The sequence below is a fragment of the Cavia porcellus genome, unplaced genomic scaffold (genome assembly GCF_034190915.1).
Source record: "Cavia porcellus strain 051 isolate PalLab524CR breed Dunkin Hartley unplaced genomic scaffold, mCavPor4.1 scaffold_16, whole genome shotgun sequence".
Taxonomy (NCBI): Eukaryota; Metazoa; Chordata; class Mammalia; order Rodentia; family Caviidae; genus Cavia; species Cavia porcellus.
The window spans coordinates 34002739-34024734 of NW_026947499.1; the positions used below are offsets into that span (position 1 = coordinate 34002739).

At 46.2% G+C, this 21996-nt stretch overlaps 2 protein-coding genes and 1 non-coding gene across 3 annotated transcripts; 2 read left to right on the forward strand and 1 right to left on the reverse strand.

Moving 5' to 3' along the window:
• Positions 1-817: 817 nt before the first annotated feature.
• Positions 818-14329, reverse strand: LOC134470820 (serine protease 41-like). The gene is made up of 4 exons (XM_063227084.1): positions 14314-14329; positions 14202-14214; positions 10793-11076; positions 818-1168 (listed from the first exon to the last, which is right to left on the reverse strand). Exons 1-4 carry the CDS (start codon positions 14327-14329, stop codon positions 1155-1157), a joined length of 327 nt encoding a protein of 108 aa, XP_063083154.1. The 3' UTR covers positions 818-1154.
• LOC111754045 (small nucleolar RNA U13) lies at positions 4724-4825 on the forward strand. The gene has a single exon (XR_002788777.1). It is a non-coding gene; the product is annotated as a small nucleolar RNA U13 (small nucleolar RNA).
• Positions 14330-16599: 2270 nt separating the features above from the next.
• LOC100712601 (testisin) lies at positions 16600-21840 on the forward strand. The gene is made up of 5 exons (XM_063227070.1): positions 16600-17260; positions 17363-17389; positions 17694-17868; positions 18458-18741; positions 21230-21840. The coding sequence occupies exons 1-5, from the start codon at positions 17206-17208 to the stop codon at positions 21832-21834; spliced, it is 1146 nt and encodes a 381-aa protein (XP_063083140.1). The 5' UTR covers positions 16600-17205; the 3' UTR covers positions 21835-21840.
• The last annotated feature ends 156 nt before the right edge of the window (positions 21841-21996 follow it).

Below are 21996 nucleotides of genomic sequence, written 5' to 3' on the forward strand. Positions count from 1 at the left end.
GCCTGGAGTCAGGCAGATATGAGAGGCGCAAGGTGACAATGGAGTGGGGGAATGGGGGAAAATAGAATAGCAGGTCCTACATGGAGCCACACTCAGATTGTGGGGCCACCCTGCTGAGGGACCCACCTATGAGGAAGCCAGGCCTGAGAGACCCTCCCAAGTGCCAGTGTGAGCACAGTGAGGGTGGGAAGGCAGGGGCAGCTCTGCAAGGCACAGTAGCACTGGGATAGGAGAGGGATGCTCAGTGCTGGCAGGACTTGTCCCCAAGGATTTCTAAATCTCTTGGGAGTGACATGGGAGAGGAGAGAGGAGGAAGACCACAATGTAGATTGTAGGCTTCATTCTCTCAGTATCCCAGCCTAGATAACCTCATGCAGTTTATTCATACAAACTCTTTCCTTCCTTGCCTCAGTTTCTCTACTTCCTTGCATGTGCTTTCTGAGATCACCTCCCAGATAAACTACCTGCAACTAAGTTCTGATCCTAGCCTGGCTTTTAGGGGACCCAGGTAAGACCTGGAGGGTCTGGTATTTGTGTGAGGGGCATACTACAATGGGGGGCATGTAGTGACTGGGAACATCTGTCCCTCTGGTACTCCCAGCCCTCAGCACCCTGAAGGAATGACCATCTTTCCATAAATTACCTTTCTCATGGAACTAACGCAAGAAGGTTCACTCATCTGCAACAAAAATGTGGTCAATGAATGAGAAAAAATGGCGGCTTGATAGGGGGCTGGATGGAGAGCCTCTGCAGGGAAGGCAGCTCTGGTGCTAGAATTTGACAGCATGGAGAGGGCCAGATGATTGGAGGATGATTTTTATTAAGCCAGGAAGAAACTGAAGGGAAAAATAAAAGTAAAAAAGGGAAGGAAAAGCGTGGATGGAGGGCTGTAGCCTGACATGCTCACTGAGACCCGTTCAGCGCTGTGCTGGAAGTGGCCTGGAGTCAGGCGATTCAAGGTCAAGCTGAAGCCATGGCCGCAGATAATGAGAATTGTTGTGTCCCGAGCCCTTGGCAGGAGGACACAGCGTGGAGTGGGATGGAGTCAAGATGAGAAGCTGCATTGATTCTCGGTGAGTGCTGGGGATTGGGTCCTGCGGCTGGCTGGCTGGAGGACATCTTGGAGTTGGGCAGAGCCCAGTGCAGCAGCAGTGTCAGTAGGCGGCCCCTGGTGCAGAGAGGATAGGTGGGCTCTGTGGGGACTGAGCTATGCCTCTGGTTATACCCAATAGCCAAGGACAAAAAGGTCATGACTCTGTGACATCCACAAGGTACAACATAAGTCCCTGAAAGAAGTTGCGGGTTGACTGGCTCAGAGGCTAGAGGCTAGCCTGCACTGTCTTATGTCCTTGCCTGTACCTCAAATAGCAGCAAACTGGGGAGGGCAGCAAAACCCCAGTCAGCATGCTTCGGAAAGACCCTAAGTAATACGGAGAGGGCCAGAGACCCCCAGAAGACACCTGTCTGAAAGAAACCAGAAACATGACAAGAGATAAAAATTTTTTTTAAAAAAAAACCTCCAGCTAACTGGGGATTTAGCTCAGCAGCATAAGCGCCTGCCTTGCAAGCAGGCAGTTGTGAGTTCGATCCCCAGTACCAATAAAAAGGAAAAAGACAAAAAAAAAGTAAGGAAAAAAAAAAAAAACCTCCAGCTGCTGACCCCAGGAAAATAAGCCCAGAAGAGGTAAATACAGAAGAGAACCAGTGCAGTAATCATGCAATATTAGACACAGCATCAGCGGATATAAAGAAATACCCTTGTGGCCTCATAGATGAACTTAAAACTGTACTTCTGATTCAAGTGAAGCAAGATCTAAAAAGATTAATTAAAAAATGATAAACCCTTCCCAAGGGAACACAGATGGTAGAATGGAGGAACTCAGAAAAGGAAGACAAGCCTTTGATGAAGAATATGAACAAAAACAAGAAAACATGAAACAGATTCAAAGAGATTACCAGGAAACTAAAAACTCCATTGAAAGCTGGCAAAATGCCTTGACAGAAACTCAAGTTAACCTTTCAAAACTTGAAGAGAGATTTATGATGTGTGATCATGAAAGAAAAGATCTCTTAAAAATAAGAAGGAACCAGGAAGAAACAATTCAAAGACTAGAAGATGACAAGAGGATTTATAACTTAAGAATAAAAAACATAAATGAAGAAGCAGGAGTAACCACAGATGAACTACAAAGAATATTCACAGATATAATTAAGGAATACTTCCCAAGCATAGGAAAAAGTAATGATATCCTGATAAATGAGGCATACAGAAATCCAGCCACCTACAACCAAAACAGATCTACACCCAGATATATAATAATCAAGATATCAGAAATCGACCACAAGAACAGAATATTAAAAGCGGCCAGAGAAAAGAAGCAGATCACCTATAAAGGACAAATTATCAAAATAATGACAGACTTATCAACACAAACTCTCAAATCAAGAACAGCCTGGGGGGAAATAGTCCAAGCCCTGAAAGAAAATAACTTCCAACCAAGACTGATGTATCCAGAAAAACTCTCTCTCAAAATTAATGGAGAAACAAGATATTTCCAAAACAAGGAGGAACTGTAGGAGTTCATGGCCACCAACCCAACCCTACAAAAAATACTGAAGGACATTCTAGAGAGAGAGAAAAAAATACCAGGATTCCAGCAACAGTGGCAGAGAGGCCTCAATGAATGGGGCAGACAGTGGAATGAAGGAATAAAGTGGACAAATAATAGCAGAAAAATAGAATAGCAGAGATGAGGCAGAGAAGGTAGGCTATAATCTTTAAGATAGATAGGCTTGATACACTAACAACAACAACAAAAAAAAAAAAACCACAGGCAGAGTAGATTAGGAGGCAGGATCCATCGAGATGCTCTGAATAGGAAATACACTCAACCTGAAAGAGGGTTAATAAACTGAAAGTCAAAGATGAGAAAACAATACTATATGTGACAGGAAACCAGAGAGAAATAGGGACAATTCATCCAGCAGCCGCAGATAGATTGGAAAGCTAATGCACTTTTGGGCAGTGTAGAACTACACAGCTGGAAGAAAGGAAAACTGTGCCTTTAGTAAGTAAAGGAGTACAACTCAAGATTAAGCTCAGGGGTAAAAAGGTTCAGCAACACTCAGATAGATAACAGGTTGACCCCCTAGTCTAAAAACTAAAGGAGCTAGTGGGACCCAAAATATACAAAGCATCCTGAGAAGGGGAAAGGTGAGGAACTGCCTAAAAAAAGGAAAGCAGAGGACATTATTAAAAGTGTATCAGGATTTAAAAGCCACAGTAGTCATAACGCTCTGTTTAGTTTGATTATATTGTGTTCTGCTCTGTGCACTCATATGAGATTTGAGGGCACAGACAGCTAACCCAAAAATAACAGGTTATACCACAGTAACTATCCTTAATTTCCTATTAACTTAAACTGAAACCCTGTATTACTTACATTTTCTTACTATGACTGATCTTATTTGAAGCTGGTTTGTTAGACCACTATTTTGCCTTGACTGATTTTATTCGAATTTGGTATACTTGATAGTATCAAGTCTAAGAGTAGAGACAACTACTTTGAAGATGACAAGATGTAAAAGATATCCATTCCAGTTTTTATTATTAACTGCTTTCAAGTCCTACAATGTCTCCAAAGATGTGTTTTTATAAAAATAGCTATGTAATGCTATGCTTAACTATATAATGCCTGATTATGTGGACAAGTCTATTGAAAATAACAAGAGAAAGCATAGTAACTACTGTAGATTACCTAATATTGTGGTCTTATATATCTTTTTTTATTTCATGTTTTTCTAGGAATTTGTTTTGTTGTCTTGTTTTGATCTGTTTTTCCCTAAAATACAGAAAGGATAGATATACATGTAGAGATTCACACATGGGAATAATTTCTAAACTATTTATGGGAACAGATTATATAATACATGATGTAATGAACAGATACTCTGAAGAAGAGACACTAAGAAACCCAATGCTAATTCTGTAACATTATGATATAAAATCTAGCAATACTATTATTCACTATTCAGGGTGATATTAGTCTAGTCTCTTACGTTCAATTTCAGCATATGTAAAGATAAAGACAGCTACTTCGAAGAGAATGAGACACATTATGGTAGTCGTTATTGTCTTCCCCAAAATCAGGCCTTGAAGACCTAAAAAGCCTTCATCATCCTGGAATGATTTGATTAGTTCTATTATGTTCAGTATATATTCAATGTGTGTGAAGATGGGGACAACTATTTGGAAGAAAACTAGAGACAATAAGATAGACAGTGAAGATCTCCAGTGGATGTGCTTTGAAATTTGTGTTTCTTTAAATTGTTTCCTTATGAACTGTGTTTGTTCTGTTTTGACGTTTAATCTTACCCTCTTTAAGATAAAAAAGCAAGTGTGTAGGACTGATAACCATATTAGTAAGTTTTTGTTGGATCATTGAGCAGAACTGTTTTCAGTATCATTATTTGAATAACACTTTGAATTTTTTAATTTTGTAACTTGAACAACTATTTCTAAGATGACAATATGTAACTTACCAACTAGTGATTTCTTACTGTCTATTTTTCTGAAATTTTGTATTATTTCTACCCTTTTTTTTCCGGTTTTTTTTTTCTTTTTAAATAAAAAAAAAATGTGGGCAAGGGTTGGAGCTGGGGTGCGGTCCTGGCTGGACAGGTCACGAGTGAGCAGAGGAAGTCCTCAAGGAAGCCACTGGGGATCCTTCAGTTCGTGAGCGTGATGATTGGGTGTTCATGCTGTGTACATGAGATGTGTCTCCCTCAAACCTTATTATGACGTTGGTGCGTTATCTGTCTGACATGAAGGGAAAAAAAAATGAAGCCACTGAGTCCCCGTAAAAGTATGTAGGGAACCAATTTAGATATGCACACAAGTTTACTAGACAGAAAGGGACAGGAAAGGGACAGGATCCAGGCAGGCTTAGCACTTGATTCTAAGTACCCACAGCCTGATAAAGGGACAGTGCTTTGATAGCTACACAGGTGAGGTGGGCACAGCCCTATCCTCCCCAGAGCTCCAGAGCCCAAAGCAGAGAGAGGAACAGTGGTGGAAAAGGTTTGGCCTGGGTGCCATGGGAAACATGAGCACCTGCATAAGTGACATTGGTGTAGACAGGGCCAGTTGGGCCAAACACAAGCTACGCCCCAGCTCATGACTACAATCTGCTACCACAGCCCATCTTGGTCATAGGCCAAGCATCCTGAGTAATGCTGAAGAGAAGCATGGGTGAGCTTGCCCTGGGGTGGCCTAGCACAGAGACTAGGAGAGCAGGAGGGGGTCTGGAGTTAGGACCTACCTGGCAAGGACAGAGCCTCAGTTTACACATCTGTAGAGTTGGGCTAGAATCTCTACATCCTGGGGAGGCTGAGTGACCAAGGGCTGCAGTTAATTTCTATTCCAGAATTATAAAGATGGATGCTGGGGCACATGGAAACAGCCCCTGACCCTCAGCTGGGGCAGGTTCGGTTGAGGGGCACAGGTTGGAGTGAGGGGCACTCACTTCGCAGGTGTCTTGTGCTGCCATCCCCAGGGCTCGCATAAAACCTTCTATCTCTGAGTAAGCTACTATGGGACAGCAGCCCGAACAGGTAACTGTATCTTATGTTGTTCAGGATGATGACCTACACTTTCTGGAAGTGGTACGGAGGTGGCGGAGGTGTGGCAGTAAGGACAAAGACAGGCAGTGACTTTAGCATCCCCTCTGCCATCTGAGACAAGGGGCAGGACAGAAAACACACCTTTCAGAGGTGATGCAAACTATCCCTGGTGAGCATGCAACTTTGTGGATGATCAAAAAAAATCATAGGAGGAACCAAAAGTGGTGGCACACGCCTGTAAGTCTAGCACTCTGGAAGCTGGGGCAGGAGGACCACCAGAAGTTCAGGGTCAACTGGAATTAATCCGGATTAGTCAACACAGATCTGGACTCTGTCTACCAGCGACAGCAGAGCCAGGCCCTGAAGTGTACAGACAGCTTCTCTACCAACAATTAGCAACGCTGCTGATTTTTTTGGTATGGGAAATTGAACTCAGGACTTTGTGCTTACCAGGTTATACAATCCTTTTTTTATTACATAAAGTTTAATTAGGAATGCTTCCAGAGATTTGAAATGCATTATGGGTATTTCCATTATTTCTTAAGAAAAAAGTAGTCTTGATTTACAACCAACTTGAGTTACAACCAGCCCTCATGAACAAATTGAGGGTCCACTGTACTCTGAAAAAGGAGATTGAAGAGGATATCAGAAAATAAAATGATGTTCTTTGTTCTTGGGCAGGAAGAACCAATACAGTGAAAATTGTCATATTCCCCAAATTATTGTACAGATTTAATGCAATCCAGGTCAGAATACCAATAGCATAGCTCACAGAATTAAAGAAAAAAAATCCTAAAATTCATTTGGAGCCAGAAGAGACCTAGAATAGCAAGAGCAATGCTGGGCAACAAAGACAAGACAGAGGACATCACAATATCTGACTTGAAATTATATTACAAAGCTACTGTGGTTACAAACAGCATGGTACTGCCAAAAAACAGACCTAAAGATCAATGAAACAGATTAAAAGATGCAGAAACAACTCCACCTTATTTTTGACAAAGGGGTCAAATACCTTCACTGGAAGAAAGACAGCCTCTTTATTAAATGGTGCTGGAAAAACTGACTACGTGCAGAAGATTAAAGCTAGATCAATATCTTCCACTAAATTCACATCTTTCACTAAAGTCGAAATGGATCAAAGATCTAAATATTAAAACAGAACAGTAAATCTGCTGGAAAATAAAATAGGTAGAATTCTTGAAGACATTGTTAGAGGCAAAGACTTTATGAACAGAACCTGGATTGCACAGGAACTATGATAAAGAATCAACAACTAGGATCTCATCTTACTGAAAAGCTTTTGCATAACAAAAGAAACCATCCACAGAGTGGAGACAGCCCACAGTGTGGGAAAAAAATTTTTGCCAGCTGTTCCACAGACAAAAGACTAATATCTAGCATAATAAAGAATTCAAAAAAATCAGACCTTGATTTGGATGTCTGAAATGGATAGACACTTCTCAGATAAAGAAATAGACATGGCAAATGTATGAAAAAAATGCTCAGCATCACTGGTTATCCAAGAGATGCTAATTAAAACAATTTTGAGATTCTAGCTCACTCCAGAAAGAATGATTAATATCAAGAAATCAACCACTGGAGATTTAGCTCAGTGGCATAAGCGCCTGCCTTGCAAGTGTGGTCGTGAGTTCGATCCTCGGTACCGATAAAACAAAACAAACAAACAAACAAAAATCAACCAATAACAAATGCTGGTGGGGCTGTGGGGAAAAAGTAATCCTTTTCCACTGTTGGTGGGAATGTAGTCTTATGCAACCACTGAGGAACTCAGGGTGGAGATTCCTCAGAAAATGAACACTAGAGGATTCCATTTCATCCAGCTATTCCCCTTGTTATTTTCCCAAAAGAAAAGCATCAGCTATATATGGACACTCATGTTCATAGTAGCTCAGTTTATAATACCTAAATCCTAGAAACAACCTAAATATCCATCAACCAATGAACTGAAAAAGAAGCTATGGTTTTTTTTTTCATACAATGAAGTACTATTCTGCCATAAAGAATGATATATATTTTTTGTCTTTATGAGACAGGGTGTCACTATGCAGTTCAGGCTGGCCTTGAGCTCACTTTGTAGCCCAGGCTGGTCTCAGAACAATTCTCCTGCCTTAGCCTCTGGAGTGCTGGGATTACAGTTGTGTGCCACTATGCCCAGCTAAGAATAATAATCTTGAGATATTTCTAAGTAAATGTACACACTTTGAGATAGTATTCTTAAGAGAAATAACTGGACACACACATTTAAATATCAGTCTAGTTTTAAATGTGAGAAATCAAAAGTGTAAATAAGGCCCAAAAGTGTATGATAGATTTTGGGAAATGGGGAAAAAAATGGTCAAATGGGAAGGGAAACAAGGGAGGGGAAGGGGGAAAGGAAGGAAAGGACAAGAAAGAAAAGACAATAGAAGGGGAAAATGGAAACGAAGATTTATAAATAAGGCGGGGAAGAAGAATTGAAGGGTGGGAAGTGGAATGGGAGAAAAAAAGAAGCAAGACACATGTACAGGTACAAATGCCTTACGATGAATGTTATCACTACGTATATCTAAATAAAAAGGGAAAAAGAAAAAACAAAACAAACCACAGGAAGACCCAAAGGGTGGACAAGTACTCCCCCAATACTTGGTTTTCCTGCTTGTACAACAGAAGACCCCTGAGTATACCAGTGGGGGAGTCCCTGCCTAAAGCCCAGATGGGGAGAAGCTAAAGAGACTGAGAGAATTTGGACTGCAAGATCTAGGACAATTTTAAAAATTAAAAATAAAATTTAAAAAAAATCTAGGACAATGTTCCCACATTTTGTGACTGACAGACTTGAGGAAGAAACTCCAGGCTGGGTGTGGTGGCAAGCTGGAGGCCTGCCTGAACTATATAGTGAAACCCTGGCTCAAAAAGCCAAGAAGAAGAAGAAATAGGAGGAAGAGGAGGAGGAAGGAGGGGAGAAAAGGAGAATGAAAAGAGGAGAAGGAAGAAGAGAGAAGGAAAAACTCCAAAGAGGACAAACACAAACAGGGTCATACAGCAACACATTATAACCAGACTAACAAAAGCCTGACGGGGTATGGTGCTGCACATTAGGAGGCTGACAGGAGAATCACAAATTTGACCTCAGCCTGGGCCTCTTAGCAAGGCTTTTTGTCAAAATAAAAAATAGCAAAGAGAAATGTAACCACTGAGGAACTACATTTCTCGCTTAGTGCAAATGTAGCTTAGTGCAAAGGTTCAGGGTTCAAACCTCAGGCCTCCAAACAAACAAACAAACAAGCAAATGAAACAAAAACAAAATCAAAAAAATACAAGCTCATAGAAGCCAGAAAGCAGTAAAAAGGCTTTTACTTTATACGGTCTTTCTATCTTGCTCAGGCTGGCCTTGAACTCACCGTGTAGCTCACTTCAAACTCCCTCCCAGAAATCCTTCTGCCTCACCTTCCCAAATCCTTGCCTTAATGGCATGTATTTAATACCAAGCTCATAAAAGCACATTAAAAGCCAATGGAAGGGATGGGGTTTTAGCTCAGCGGCATAAGCGCCTGCCTGGGAAGCACGAGCTCATGAATTCAATCCCTGGGACAAAAAAAAAAAAAAAAAAAAAAAAAAGCCAATGGAAAGAACAATCAACAAATAATTCCATATCATACAAAGGTATTCTTCAGAAAATTAATGAGAAATTAAGACATCCTGGGACAATCAACAGATGAGAATGTCACCAGAAACTCCAGGTTTCCCATTTCACATATAAAAAGGATGGCCACGGTAGCAAAACTGGAAAATAGCACATACTGACAAAAATGTGGAGAAATTATAGTCCTCATTTTGATGAAGATGTAAAGGTGCACATGGTGTGCAACCCTGCTGGTCTCACAAAAAGCTCCACAATATGGTCCAGCAATTCCTCTCCCAAACATTCTTCTTAAATCACTGAAAAGAGGCAAGTGCACTAAAGATAGTATAGCAATGTCCTAATCCGTCCATTCATAACAGTCTATGGGTAGAAAATACGCAAATGCCCACCAATGCACAATGGTGTAAACAAAAAAGATATACATTCTTTTGGAGTTTCACTGATGAACTTTGAAGACCCTCTGATGCCGGAAGTGAGACCCTGAAAGGAACATGCTATATAAAGGTATTTATATGAAATACATGAAAAATATTGAATTTGTAAGCATGGTTATGAGTTCGATCCCCGGTACGGATTTTTAAAAAAATGCTGAATCCAGAGACAGAAGGCTGTTCAGTGAGTCCCTGGGGCTCCAAGCAGGTGGCTGCTTAGTGGGAATGAGGGTCTTCGATAGAGACGGATGGTGGTACAGTGTTGTGAATGGTCTAGATAGGGCTCACCTGAACTTAAAGTAAGTCATTTATACAATGTAAATTAGACCTCAAAAAGAAAAGAATGCAAGATTGATATAAATGGGCTGGGGATTTAGCTCAGTGGCATAAGTGCCTGCCTTGCAAGCAGTTGTGAGTTCGATCCCTGGTACCGATAAAAATGAAAAAGATTGATATAAATTACAAAGTGAACTGACCTTGAGGACACTGTATCACATGAAAGAAGGCAGACACAAAAGATAGAGTTCAGAGAAGGCAAATCCCCAGACAGGCAGGATGCAGGTGACCGGGGTGAAAGGTCTGGGACATTGGGCCACCAAGAGGATGACTGAGGAGAGGGGGGCTGTTTTTGAGAACATGAAAATGTTCTATTATTAGATGGGGTTATGGCTGCACAACTAGGTGAATATACTAAAGATCGCCGAGGGGTGTCCTTTAACACTGTTCTCTTCCAAAGTTCATGGGCTGTGAATTCAGTCTCAGCGTAAGGAATGAATGCCTGAAGCTGCCCCACAAAGCTGCCCCACCCCAACCCCGCTGCCAGGGGACACAGGAAGGGCCAAGCTGGAGGCCCCTGTGGCCTTCAGCCCCCAGGTCTGTCTGCAAGGGAAGGGACTGAGCATTTGGTTCCTGATCTCACAGGTGGGAGGCAGAGGAGAGGATGGATGGGAAGGATGCAGACTAGGCAGGCAGAAGGGCTCAGTGGTGCCCCAGACACCAGGGAGAGGCTGCTGTGCCTGGTGTGGCTGGGACAGAGGACCAGGAGAGTGCCCGCCCACACCCTTCCCCCGCTGCCCATGTGTCCCAGCCTCACTCAGGTCCTCGTGGAGAACGCCCCAGCCAGTCACCCAGCAGTCAGACCGGTGCAGGAATGTGGAGGCGGCGGCGGCCTGGACACAGACTGGATGGATGTACTTGGTGTAGGTGACAGGAGAGGCCAGCTTCAGCAGGGCAATGCCATTGGTTTGCCCTTTGGCTTTAGGGTGTATGAAGATGTCCTTCACCTTGTACCGGTTGAGGTAGGCGCGTAGGTTCCAGGCAGATGGGTAGAGAGTGAGCTCACCCAGCTGGACAATCCATTTAGAGGCATCAGGGAACCTGCCATAGAGAAGAGAGAACTCAGGGTCCTGGGAGTGGGGATGGCCACCTTGGCACAGGCCTTGCTCGGGTATCCTGGGGGCTACACCATGTGCTCATACTGCACACCACCACCCAGTCTCTCTTGTGGGCCAGAAGTCCTCTGTAGAAGTATCAGACCACCAACAAGCCACGACCGAAGTCCTCACTCTTGGGCACTGTGGGGGTAGGGGTTGTTGGAGTGACTCCTCTGAGAAATGGTTCCAGTCCTCCAGGGGACCCCTGTGCAGCTCAAAGTGGACAGAATAGATTTCAGGGCCGGTTTAGGGCTCTGGCAGGAGGCTCTGCTCACCAGACTCTCCCTCAGCTCCCACACCTGCCTCAACTCCGTCCATCCCCAGAACAGCACAGGGAGGGAAAAGGGGGTTGCCCTAGTGAGGCCATTGGATTGGAGGGGGAACAATGCACCAAAAGTCCACGGAATGTTCTGGAAGGACATTCTGGAAGACTCCAAGCAGAGTTCCTTCCAGGTACCCTAGTGGAGAGTCCTTGGTGTGTGACTGCACAGCCCAGTGCAAGGAACCTGCTGGTCATACCACAGGCAAGGACATGCTAGCATACCCTGCAGGGTTCCTGCCAAGGCCCCAAGGGAAAGTCTTTGGTGGGTAACTGAATGAGGCCCAACTTGGGATCATGAGGACCTGGTGACTGTACCACAGGGAAAACTGTCTTTCCAGATTCTGGCAAGTATATACCAGAATATATACTCCAGAAAATGCCAATGTAGGTAGGCAAAGAAATTTATTGTTTCATAATTTCTTTTAAAATGTCTTTTCTATTTTAATGTAAAAATGCCTTGTTAAAAAATGGGACACAAGAAGAAAGCAGATATGGAAACTTTAATATCAGATAAAACAAGATTCAAGGCTAGCAGTCTCAGGTCTGAAGTATGAGGTTATGTTCCATTGAGAAAAATCATGCTTTTGGCTGCAAATGTACGTCGGTGGTAGAAGAGCATTTGCCTGGCATTTTTAAGGTCCTGAGTATGAGTCCAGCACCAAAGGAAAAAAGTTATGCTGGAGGGAAAGACTGTAAGAGGCAAGTCCTGCCCACTCCCCACCTCCTGCCCCAGTACCAAACCTGACCAGGGCTCCCTTAACCTGAACAATCTCTCTAGGGTCCCTGATCCCAAGTGCCAGGCCCATGGCTGCCCTCTGGTGGGGCCAGGGGGTGGACATTAAGGTGCCTGCTCTGGGCAGTAGAAGCTGGGACCTTCATTTGCCCTGCTGAGATCCAGTCTCCTGGGACTGCTTTACCCCTTGAAATGAGTTTATCTGTCACAACCCAGGTGTCCTCACCCATGTCAGGCTCCCAGAGCCCCCGGGTGTCTTATGAATGTCTGCAGGGTACAGTGGGGTATGCTTGGCCAAGATGCCTCCAGCAGGCCCTGGACTACAGCTCTGGCCCAGCCATGGCCTTCCACTGCCCAGGGTGTCAGGTGCTGCCGCCCAGAGAAGGAGGGAAAAATTTCTTGGCTTTGTCCTAGAGGTTCAGGCAGGAACCCCCTCACTGCCAGTCCCAGGTCCTCTGCTACCCTGTGGAGGCTGTCACAATGCTTGGGAGCCAAGGGCAGCATGTGTCATTGGCACAATGCCAGGCACAGCACCCATTGGGGAGGTGCCCATTATAAAATGAGTACTGTGGATATTGAGCTCCAGGGCCAGAGCAGGAGAGACCCTTGGAGTCAGGTGAAGGTTCTCAGAATATGGGAACTCAGGGCCTCTGTGCCCAGGAGTTGTGTTTGTTCGGTCAGCTTAGGCTGCAGTTAAATCCAGGGGATAAGTGTGGAAGCTCAGCCCCCATCCAGGACGAGCCCAGGAGCCCAGTACCTGTGCCCCTGATGTTAGTGATGTCACTTTGTTTTAGTCTCCTGGGGCTGCTGCATCAACTGAGCACAGACTGAGTGGCTTAAAATAAGAGAAATGTGTTCTCCTTCAGTCCACACTTCCAGCAGCCTGAAGGAAAGGGGTTGCCAGGCCACATCCCCTCCAGAGTCCCTCCTGCTCTGCCAGCTTCTGCTGGCTTCCATCTCTGGCTTTCCCCTAGCAGCTCCAGTGCCTGTCTTTGAGATTACCAGACCTCAAGCTTGTATATGTCCTTTGAAAGTATAAGTTTGGCTTCTGAACCTAGCCAAAGTAATCCTATCTTGTGAGGCCCCCCACCATCCGCAGCTGCCCTGAGGGTCCCCCCCCCCCCGGTGCCCAGGCTGTGTGCCAGACAGCAGCTCAAGTTCATCTACTGACGCGGCTGCACAGCACTTGCTGAGAACAGCAGAGTTTCCTGTTAAGGGTGAGACAGAAGTGGAGTACATACAATTTTTCCCAAGCATCTTTCTTGTTTTTGATCCTGATTTTACCAAGTAGAGGACAGTTTTCTTTTGGTTTGGTCTGGTCTGTGAGACAGGGTCTCACTATGGTATCCAGGCTGGCCTTGAACTCACTATGATCGTTTTTCCTCAGCCTCCTGAGTGTGAGAATTACAAACATGTGCCATCATTATTGGCTTGATTTTGCCGTTTGGTGGAGTTGTTTTTAGGTTTTGGTTTTTTGAGACAAAAATCTCAGTATATATAGTTTAGGCTGGCCTTGAACTCGCTATGTAACCCAGGCTGGCCTTAAACTTTTGATGACTCTCTTGCCTCAGCCTCTTGAATGCTGGGGTTACAGGTGTGCAACACTACACCCAGCTTGATTTTGCTGTTTTGATCAGTGCTGTATAAAACTAGTAGTCTAGTTTGGGTGAGGAGCTTTCAGAGTGTTGCAGTTTGCAAGTTGTGTACCACTCTGTAATTAAGCCCTGATAAACTCAGTTATTTGCCAAGCTGGGTTTGTTATAGTCATTCTTTGCATTATTAGTGCCCTTTCGGTTCAGGGGCAGCTATTTCATTTACATCTCCCTGGGAGATTTACAAAACAAGTGGATTTATAATTTTATGAGCTAATGGAAAATGGGGAGATGTGACCTAGTTGTAGGGAGTGGACCTGTGGGGCTTGCCTTTGGAGACTATATCTTGCTCTTGGTGTCTCCCCTACTTCTGTCCACCATGAGGTTGAGAAGCTCTCCACTGCCATGTCCTTCTAACTCACCACAAGTCTACGACTATGGACGGAAACCGGTGTTAGAACACCATGAGCCAAAATAAACCTTCCCTTTTGTTTTTCTCAGGTGTTGTACCACAGCAATGAAAAGCTAACATACTAGGCTGCATGGACATCGTAACAACATATACTGGGGGTCCTGAGGTTATTAGAAGGACCGAAGAGTGACCAAGGTCATGAGTAAGACATGTAACAATCCCAGAATCGTGAGTGAACACAGGGAAGAATTCCAGTCTTGGGAAAACCCAGGAGTCCTAGAAGTCATTGTTTGGGCTGGGGTGAATCTCAAAGTCACTGTTAGCCCTGGGATTCAATCTTAGGCTTTGTTAATCTCAGGGTTAGGGGCACAGCCAGGGTCCATCCCAGGGTCAGCAGTAGGGTTAGTGTGAATCCTGGTATCATGGGAAGACCTGGGGTTCATTCTCAGAGTCATGAGTGGAACCATGGTCAATCCCAGGGTTTGGGCAGATCTGAGGGTCAATTCTAATGCAGTTGTCAGGCCTTAGGTGGTATGAACTATGTCTGCCTGGGCTGATGACAAAGAAGTAGAAAATAGAATAGTGATTACCAAAGGCTGAGAAGGATATGGGAAAGAGGAAGAAAGGATGATTAATGGGTTTGGGATTGCAGTTAGATAGGAGGAAAACCTTCCAAAGTATAATAGCATAGTGAGGGAACTAAGCTAGGCAACAGTTTACTACAAATTTTAAAACATCTAGTGGAGAGTATTTTGTATGTGTTGTAAGAAATAATAAATTGTAGCTGGGTGTGGTGGCAGATGCCTGTAAGCCCAGCACTCAGGAGGCATTGGAGACCAGCTAGGCAATATAGTGAGTTCAAGTCCAGCCTGAATTACATAGCAAGACCCTGTCTCAGAAAACCAAAGATAATGAGCTGGGGATGTAGCCCAGCAGCAGGGCATCTGTCTGACAAGCACAAGATCTTGAGTTCAATTCTCAGTACAAAAAAAAAAAAAAGAGAAAAGAAATAATAAAATTTCAAGGTGATGGATGCCAGTTGTCTTGATCCTGTCCTTATACATCACATATATGTATTGATATACACTGTACCCTATTAACATGTACAAAAATGTTATCACTTAAAAATTATATATATATATATATATATATACACACACACACACACACACACACACACACACACACATATTTGTATATATATACACACATATTGGTTTCTTTTGTTTTGTTTTGGTACTGGGGATCAAACTCATGACCTTACATTTGCCAGGCAAGCGCTTGTGCTGTTAGGAGCTAAGCTAAATCCTCGGCCCAAATATTTTGTATTTAAAGAGACAATTAAGTTATAACCTATATTCTTGGATATTTAAAACAACTACAGGCGCTGGGTGTGGTGGTACCTTCATTTTACTTGATTTCTCCAGGCTTCCTCCAATGCCCCTCTGCTGCCCATGATCCAAGCAGGAGCACAGTGTGGTATCTAGCTCTTCGTCGCCACGTCACCTGATGTGGCATGCCTGCAAACCCAGAACTTAGGAGCCTGAAGCAGGAGGATCATTGGGAGTTTGAGACCAATCTGGGCTATACAGTAAACTCAAAATCAGCTTGAACTGCATAGTGAGACCCTGTCTCAAAAACGACAAAATAATACTAATAATCAATCAGTCAATCAATAAAACAATTACAACAAAAGATTCAAGGTGGAGAAGGATGAGGAGAGCTGGGCCTGCTGTCAGGAGGCAGCCAGCACCGGCATGGTCTTTGTCACTACCCACTGCTGGGAAACAATAACTGACACCCACAATTTAAAAGAGGAGAGGGAGCCAGGCATGATGGCACATGGCTGTAACTGTAGCACTCGGAAAGCTGAGGCAGGACGATCACCAAAGAGTTGGAGGCCAGCCTGGGCTACAATAATGAGTTTGAGGCCACCTTGGACTAATGGCAAGACCCTGTCTCAAAAAAAAAAAAAAGAGGAATGCTTTATTCGGCTCACAGTTTCAGTGGATTGAGTCCAAAGTTTGCTAACTGTAAGATAGAACAGCTCGGGAAAGGTCACTGCTGAGGAAAACTGTTCAATCCATAGCAGTCAGGAAGCAGAAAGAGAGGAGAGGAGCAGGGGACAGACATATACCCTGAAAAGGCACACCCCAGTGACACACCTTTTCCAACCAGGCCCCGCCTCCTAACAGCACATTATAACTGTGAACTCATCAGTGGATGGCACCCCCACCGTCCAATCACCTTCCAAAAGCCCCATCTCAAACATGTAAGACTTAGTGGGGTATTTTAGGGCTAGATCATAACACAGGGACAGTCCCAACTGCCAGCTTAGAGAGAGATAAACCCAAGACCCTCACTCATTTTCTCCAAGAAAGTCCTGTGATGGGATGAATATGATCCTAACCCAGCCCCAGGGCCTAGGCCTCAGATCACCAAACACCAGGGAAGACTCCTGGAGGCTCCTGGCTGAGGGTCAGGAACCTGGAGGAAATCTGAGTGGAAGAAAAGGCAAAATGGACACAGCCTGCACCCCTGGGCCACAGGAAACAACGGAATTATTCCCCCCCCCCTCCCCACTTGGTGGTGCAAACTGAAGCCAGGGTCTTTATACTGAGCTACATCCCCAGCTCTGTTCTTACATTTTTAAAGTTTGAGACAGAGTCTGGCCAAGTCACTAAATTGTCCAGAATGAGACTGAACCACGATCTTCCCTTAGCCTCACGTAGGGCTGGGATTACAGGCTTTTGACAGGGCACCTGGCTAAAACAACAGGGTTTTTCGGATCCACTGGCTGCTGGGCCACGTCCACGGGATACGGGTGACCGGCCTTTGTAGGAGCGGAACGCCGCGTCACGTGGTCTCCAAGCATCCCAGGGCACAAGAGGTCAAACTGGAAGGAGGGGGCGTCCAGGGCCCGCCCCGCCCCGCCCCCTCTCCCTGAGGGGAGGGGGTGCCACCTCACCCCAGTTCAGGTAGGAAGCGCAGGAGAGGACGTTGCCAGGGGCGAGATGCGCCTGCTGCTCACCGCTTTGCTACTGTCCCGGGTGGGACCTGGGAAACCAGGTGAGCTCAGGGGCGCCGCGGGGCGCATGGAGGGAGACAGGGATGGGGTGAGATGGGGGTAGGGGTGGAGGCCTTGGGACCTCACCTGTCACCTCTCCTCAGCACTACTGGGAGAAGACGTGATGGAAGGTAAGTCTGACCCTCCAGCCTGCCCGGGTGCTGCATCTAAATGCCAGGGACACCCCATGTATTGCCCTTCTGCCCCTGGATTGAGGACTCGGGCTTGAATGTAACGGCCCGAGAGGGCGTCTTCGGACTATGCAGAAATGCCCCCAACACCTTCTCTTTCCGTGGCTGAACCCAGACTCACTCAAGAATTCCAAGGTGCCCTCCCCCACCCCCAACCCCACCCCGCCCCCAGCGTCCCCTGCAGTAGATCTCTTCCCAGCGAGCGTGGGCCTGCTGTACTTTGCTCAGCCCCATGTCTGTCTAGTTATACCAGGTCCCTGTGGCCTTCGAACCGTCCCCTCGCGCGTGGTGGGTGGAGAAGACGCGAAACTGGGGCGCTGGCCGTGGCAAGGGAGCCTCCGTCGATGGGGCATTCATAACTGCGGGGCGAGCCTGCTGAGCCACCGCTGGGTGCTCACTGCCGCCCACTGCTTTGACAGGTGAGTTGGGAGTGGCAGGCTGACAGTGACCTCAGGCCTCTGAGGCCTCACCTGGTCACACATTCATGCATGGTGGTGTGCATCCGCCCCTGGATAATCCCAAGGAGTTCTGTCTCACTAATTCCCTGTGGGCAAAATTATACTATAAGAGTTGAAGCACAGCTGGATTGGGATGGGGGTGTGGGGTGGGGGTGGCCCAGCCTGGGCAAAGTTCTTTACAGTCCAACTCATTTTCTTCGTTTTGCCAGGAGCCCTACCCTGGCCCCCACATCCACTCTGTCCATTATGGGTTATAAAGAGGTCCTGTGAAGGACTGGGGCCATTTGCTATCCTTAGGACAGCTGTGGAAGGTGAGAACTAATACAGGGAGCCACCCCTTCACCTCCTTCAACAGTGAGTGGAAATTTTGGTTATGGCCTGTCTGAGCTCTGAGGATTACATGGGGGTACCTTTGATCCACAAGAGGGACTTGATATCCAGGATGAGCAAGTAGTACAGTAGTACCCACAGGTTACTGGAGGTCGGGGCAGGTGTGCCCAAGTGGCCAGCTCTACTCTTAGAGCCCTGAGTTCTCTCTCCTTTTTTCCAGCACATTTTTTCCCTATCAGTGGTCAGTCCAGTTTGGTGAGCTGACTGCAGCACCATCTCTCTGGAACATACAAGCCTACTATAATCGCTACCAAGTGGACAGGATCTTTCTGAGCCCCAAGTACACAGGGGTGGTTCCTTATGACCTCGCTCTGCTGCGGCTGACCTCCCCTGTCACCTACAGTAACTACATCCAGCCTGTCTGCATCCCGTCCTCCACATCCAAGTTTGAGAACTGGAATGACTGCTGGGTGACTGGCTGGGGGGACATCAAACAGCATAAGAGTGAGGCTGGGAACAGATGGGCAAGGGGGTTGGGCACTATCCTGCCCCTCGTCCCAGCCACATCAGCCCATCGGCCCCTCCTTGGTATCTGGGGGCACTGCTGAGCCCCTCTGTCCACCTATTCAGCATCCCTCCCATCTGCTTGCCTCCTCTCACTCCTACCTGCAAGGGCAGGAACCAAACCCTCAAGTCCCTCCCTTACACACCCAGTGGCCTAAGGCAGAGGCGCAGGGATATTTGGGTAGGCCAGGGCAGCAGAGATGGAGGGCCCGTGGGAGGGCCTTGGTATTGCTCTATTCATACATCTCCCACTTCTGCAGCCCCACCTGTCTGTAAGCCCCACTTGAGCTCCGTGGTACCAGACTAATTCTGGCTGCCTCTCCTAGAGGGCTGAGCTCTCTCCCCTCAAAATTCCTAAGCCTGCTGGTAATACCAGCACTATGGGGGGCTGAAGCAGGAGGATCACAAATTTGAGCCCAGCCTGGGCAATTTAAGAATTTAAGTAAAATAAAAAATTGGGTTAGGATGTAGCTCAGTTGGAAGGCCATGGTTTCAAGCCCCAGTATCAGGAAAGAAAACAAAGAAAAGAAAAAGATTACCATCAACAAAAAAGTCATCCTTCTCCCATCTTGACTCACAATTGAAATCTCCCTGAAGCCCTCAGGTAGCACAATCCCTGCCTATCTCATGGCACAAGAATTCTCTGCAAATGCTGGGCATTAGCTTTCCCTCAGGTGCTCTGAAGCTTTCCTCAGATGGAGTAAATTCTTTGTGCCTGGAATGGCCTGGCTGTCTCCTATATCATTTCCTGATGACAGCAGTTATAACCGCTAACTGTGTGTATGTTGTCTACTGAGCACTATGTCAGGCTAGGGACCTGACATAGAGAACAGAACAAGAGCTCTTCCCCTAGAGCTTATCTATAAATGAAGCTGGGAGGCTGAGACAAGAGTATTGCTGTGAGTCCAAGGCCAGCCTCAACTATACTGTGAGATCAAGGCCAGTCTAATCTACATAGCAAAACTCTGTCTCCAAAACAAAACAAAATCTAAATTAAGCTGGGAGTGTTCTGTACCCATTTTGTAGATGGGAATAAGTTAGATAATCATGAAAGTTGCCTCAGGCCCCAGAACTAGTAAATGGAGCAGAAGCTAGGCTCAGACAGTTTAAGGGATGTTTCCAAGGTCACGCACCTAGAATTGGCATGGAGAGAACCCAACACTAGATCTGCCTCCTCTAGGAAAGGGATCTATTCCTTTCTTCTAGAAGAGACCCTTGCTGCAAAGGATGAATAGATGTGAACAAAGGGATCCTATGGTAGGTCCCCACTGCAGGTCTCCCTTCCTGGCCAGGGGCTGACAGAAACCCCAAAAGCCACAGGTTCCACCCCTGTTCTCAGTGCTTGGGGAGCAGGTGGGAGACACGTCTGGAGTCTCCTTGCCTCGCAAAAGGTTTTGCTGTGGCAGGTATGAGCTAGGAGATTTTGGACAAAGCAGTTATGACTCTATTTCCTTATTGCTAAAATAGGGTACTAAAAGTGCTAACTTCACAGGTGCCTTTGTCATTCTCTTCAGGGCCAGATGAAGACTATAACCCCTGACTCACATCAGGCTGTGATACTTTCCTGGTGCCTTTGGAAAGGGGCTCTTCCCCTGGCTTTGTCCTTATCAGGAACCCTAAGAGCACCTCACACAGCTCTTGGGTCAAACCCTGAGAGTGCCTACGTGTCATCGAGGGAAATGCATCCAGCAGGCTGCCCCTCACTCCAGTCTGGTACCTGGGTGCCTTAGCAAGGCTGTGTTCATCATAAGCCATCTTAGTGGCCATAGCCCCTCCCCTGGGTATGTTTTGGCTAAGGAAGCTCTACTGGCTCAGGCAGAGGCTTTGGGTGTATTCTGCAGGTGGGGTAAATGCATCTCAGGGGAGAGTACTAATAGTATGTCCATCTACTGGGCTCTTCCGTGATTTTATTGATCATTCATGATGTCCTGTTTTGTGGGGCTAGAGCTGGAAGCCCTTAAGAGTGACATCCTGCCAGGAATGGTGGTGCACATCTAACTCAGCACTCTTGAGAGGCCGAGGCTAAAGGATCACAAGTTTGAGACCAAAATGGGTAACCTAACTTTTTTTTTTTTTTGATACAGGATCTCACTATGTAGCTCAGGCTGGCCTTGAATTCACAGCAATCTTCCTGCCCTAGCCTCTTAAGTGCTGAGATTATGGGCATCTGCCACCATGCCCATCCATTATGGGTAACTTTGCCTCAAAATCAAATATCAAAAAGGGCCGTGGATGTGGCTTATTACAAAGGCCTTAGATTCAATCCTTCAACCTCCATACAAAAAAAGAAGAGGAAAAGGAGGAAGAGGAAGATAAAGAAGTAGCAGAAGTAGTATGACTTCTTAGGTATCCCAGGGACACTGCCTCCCCACAGCATGTCCCTCCCCAGAGAAGAGGACTGTGTTGCCTGTTTCTATCTATGCTCCAGGTCTGCCGGCTCCCTATACTCTCCAGGAAGTGCAGGTCAGCATCATCAGCAACTCCCTATGTAACCACCTCTTCCAAAAACCAATCTCCCGTATGGACATCTGGGGAGACATGGTGTGTGCTGGTGATGTCGCAGGTGGCAAGGATGCCTGTCGTGTGAGTGTCCCCAGCCCCACTGTTCTCATCCCTAAACTCAACAACAATCTGTCACCGCCCTTTGATCTTTGCCCTCAGTTTGCAGATACAGAAACTGAGGCTCTGTCACTGCCAGAGGAGGGTACAGCTTCACAGATCCCAGCTCTCCCATTCTCTCTGCTAGGACCCCCACCCCCAACCCAGGCTGGGCTTACCCATGCTGCTCCCCAGGGTGACTCAGGAGGACCCTTGGTCTGTGACCTGCATGGGCTGTGGTATCAGATTGGAATCGTGAGCTGGGGAATTGGCTGCGGTCTCCCCAATCGGCCCGGAGTCTACACCAACATCAGCCACCATGTCGACTGGATCCTGAAGACAATGGCCTGTAATGGCTCATCCAGGCCAGACCTCTCCCCACTGCTGTTGCTCCTCACTCTGCTCTGGACCCTCCAGTTTGTGGGCCTCCTTTGAGCCCACCTAACCCATGGTGTTAAGGACCATCTGCTGAGTTAGGCTTTGGTCCTCTTTTGTCCTGTTGGTAATAAACACATTGGAGTTGACCTCAGAAGAGGAGCTTCCTGACCACCCCTATCCAGTCCAGCCCTAGATCTCGCTCCCAAAACCTGTCTACCT

Coding starts and splice junctions, on each gene's coding strand:
- LOC100712601 (XM_063227070.1), top strand. CDS start 17,206: ATGCGCCTGCTGCTCACCGCTTTGCTACTGTCCCGGGTGGGACCTGGG. Junction 17,390..17,693: donor GGGAGAAGACGTGATGGAAG/GTAAGTCTGACC, acceptor ATGTCTGTCTAG/TTATACCAGGTCCCTGTGGC. Junction 18,742..21,229: donor GGACATCAAACAGCATAAGA/GTGAGGCTGGGA, acceptor TCTATGCTCCAG/GTCTGCCGGCTCCCTATACT.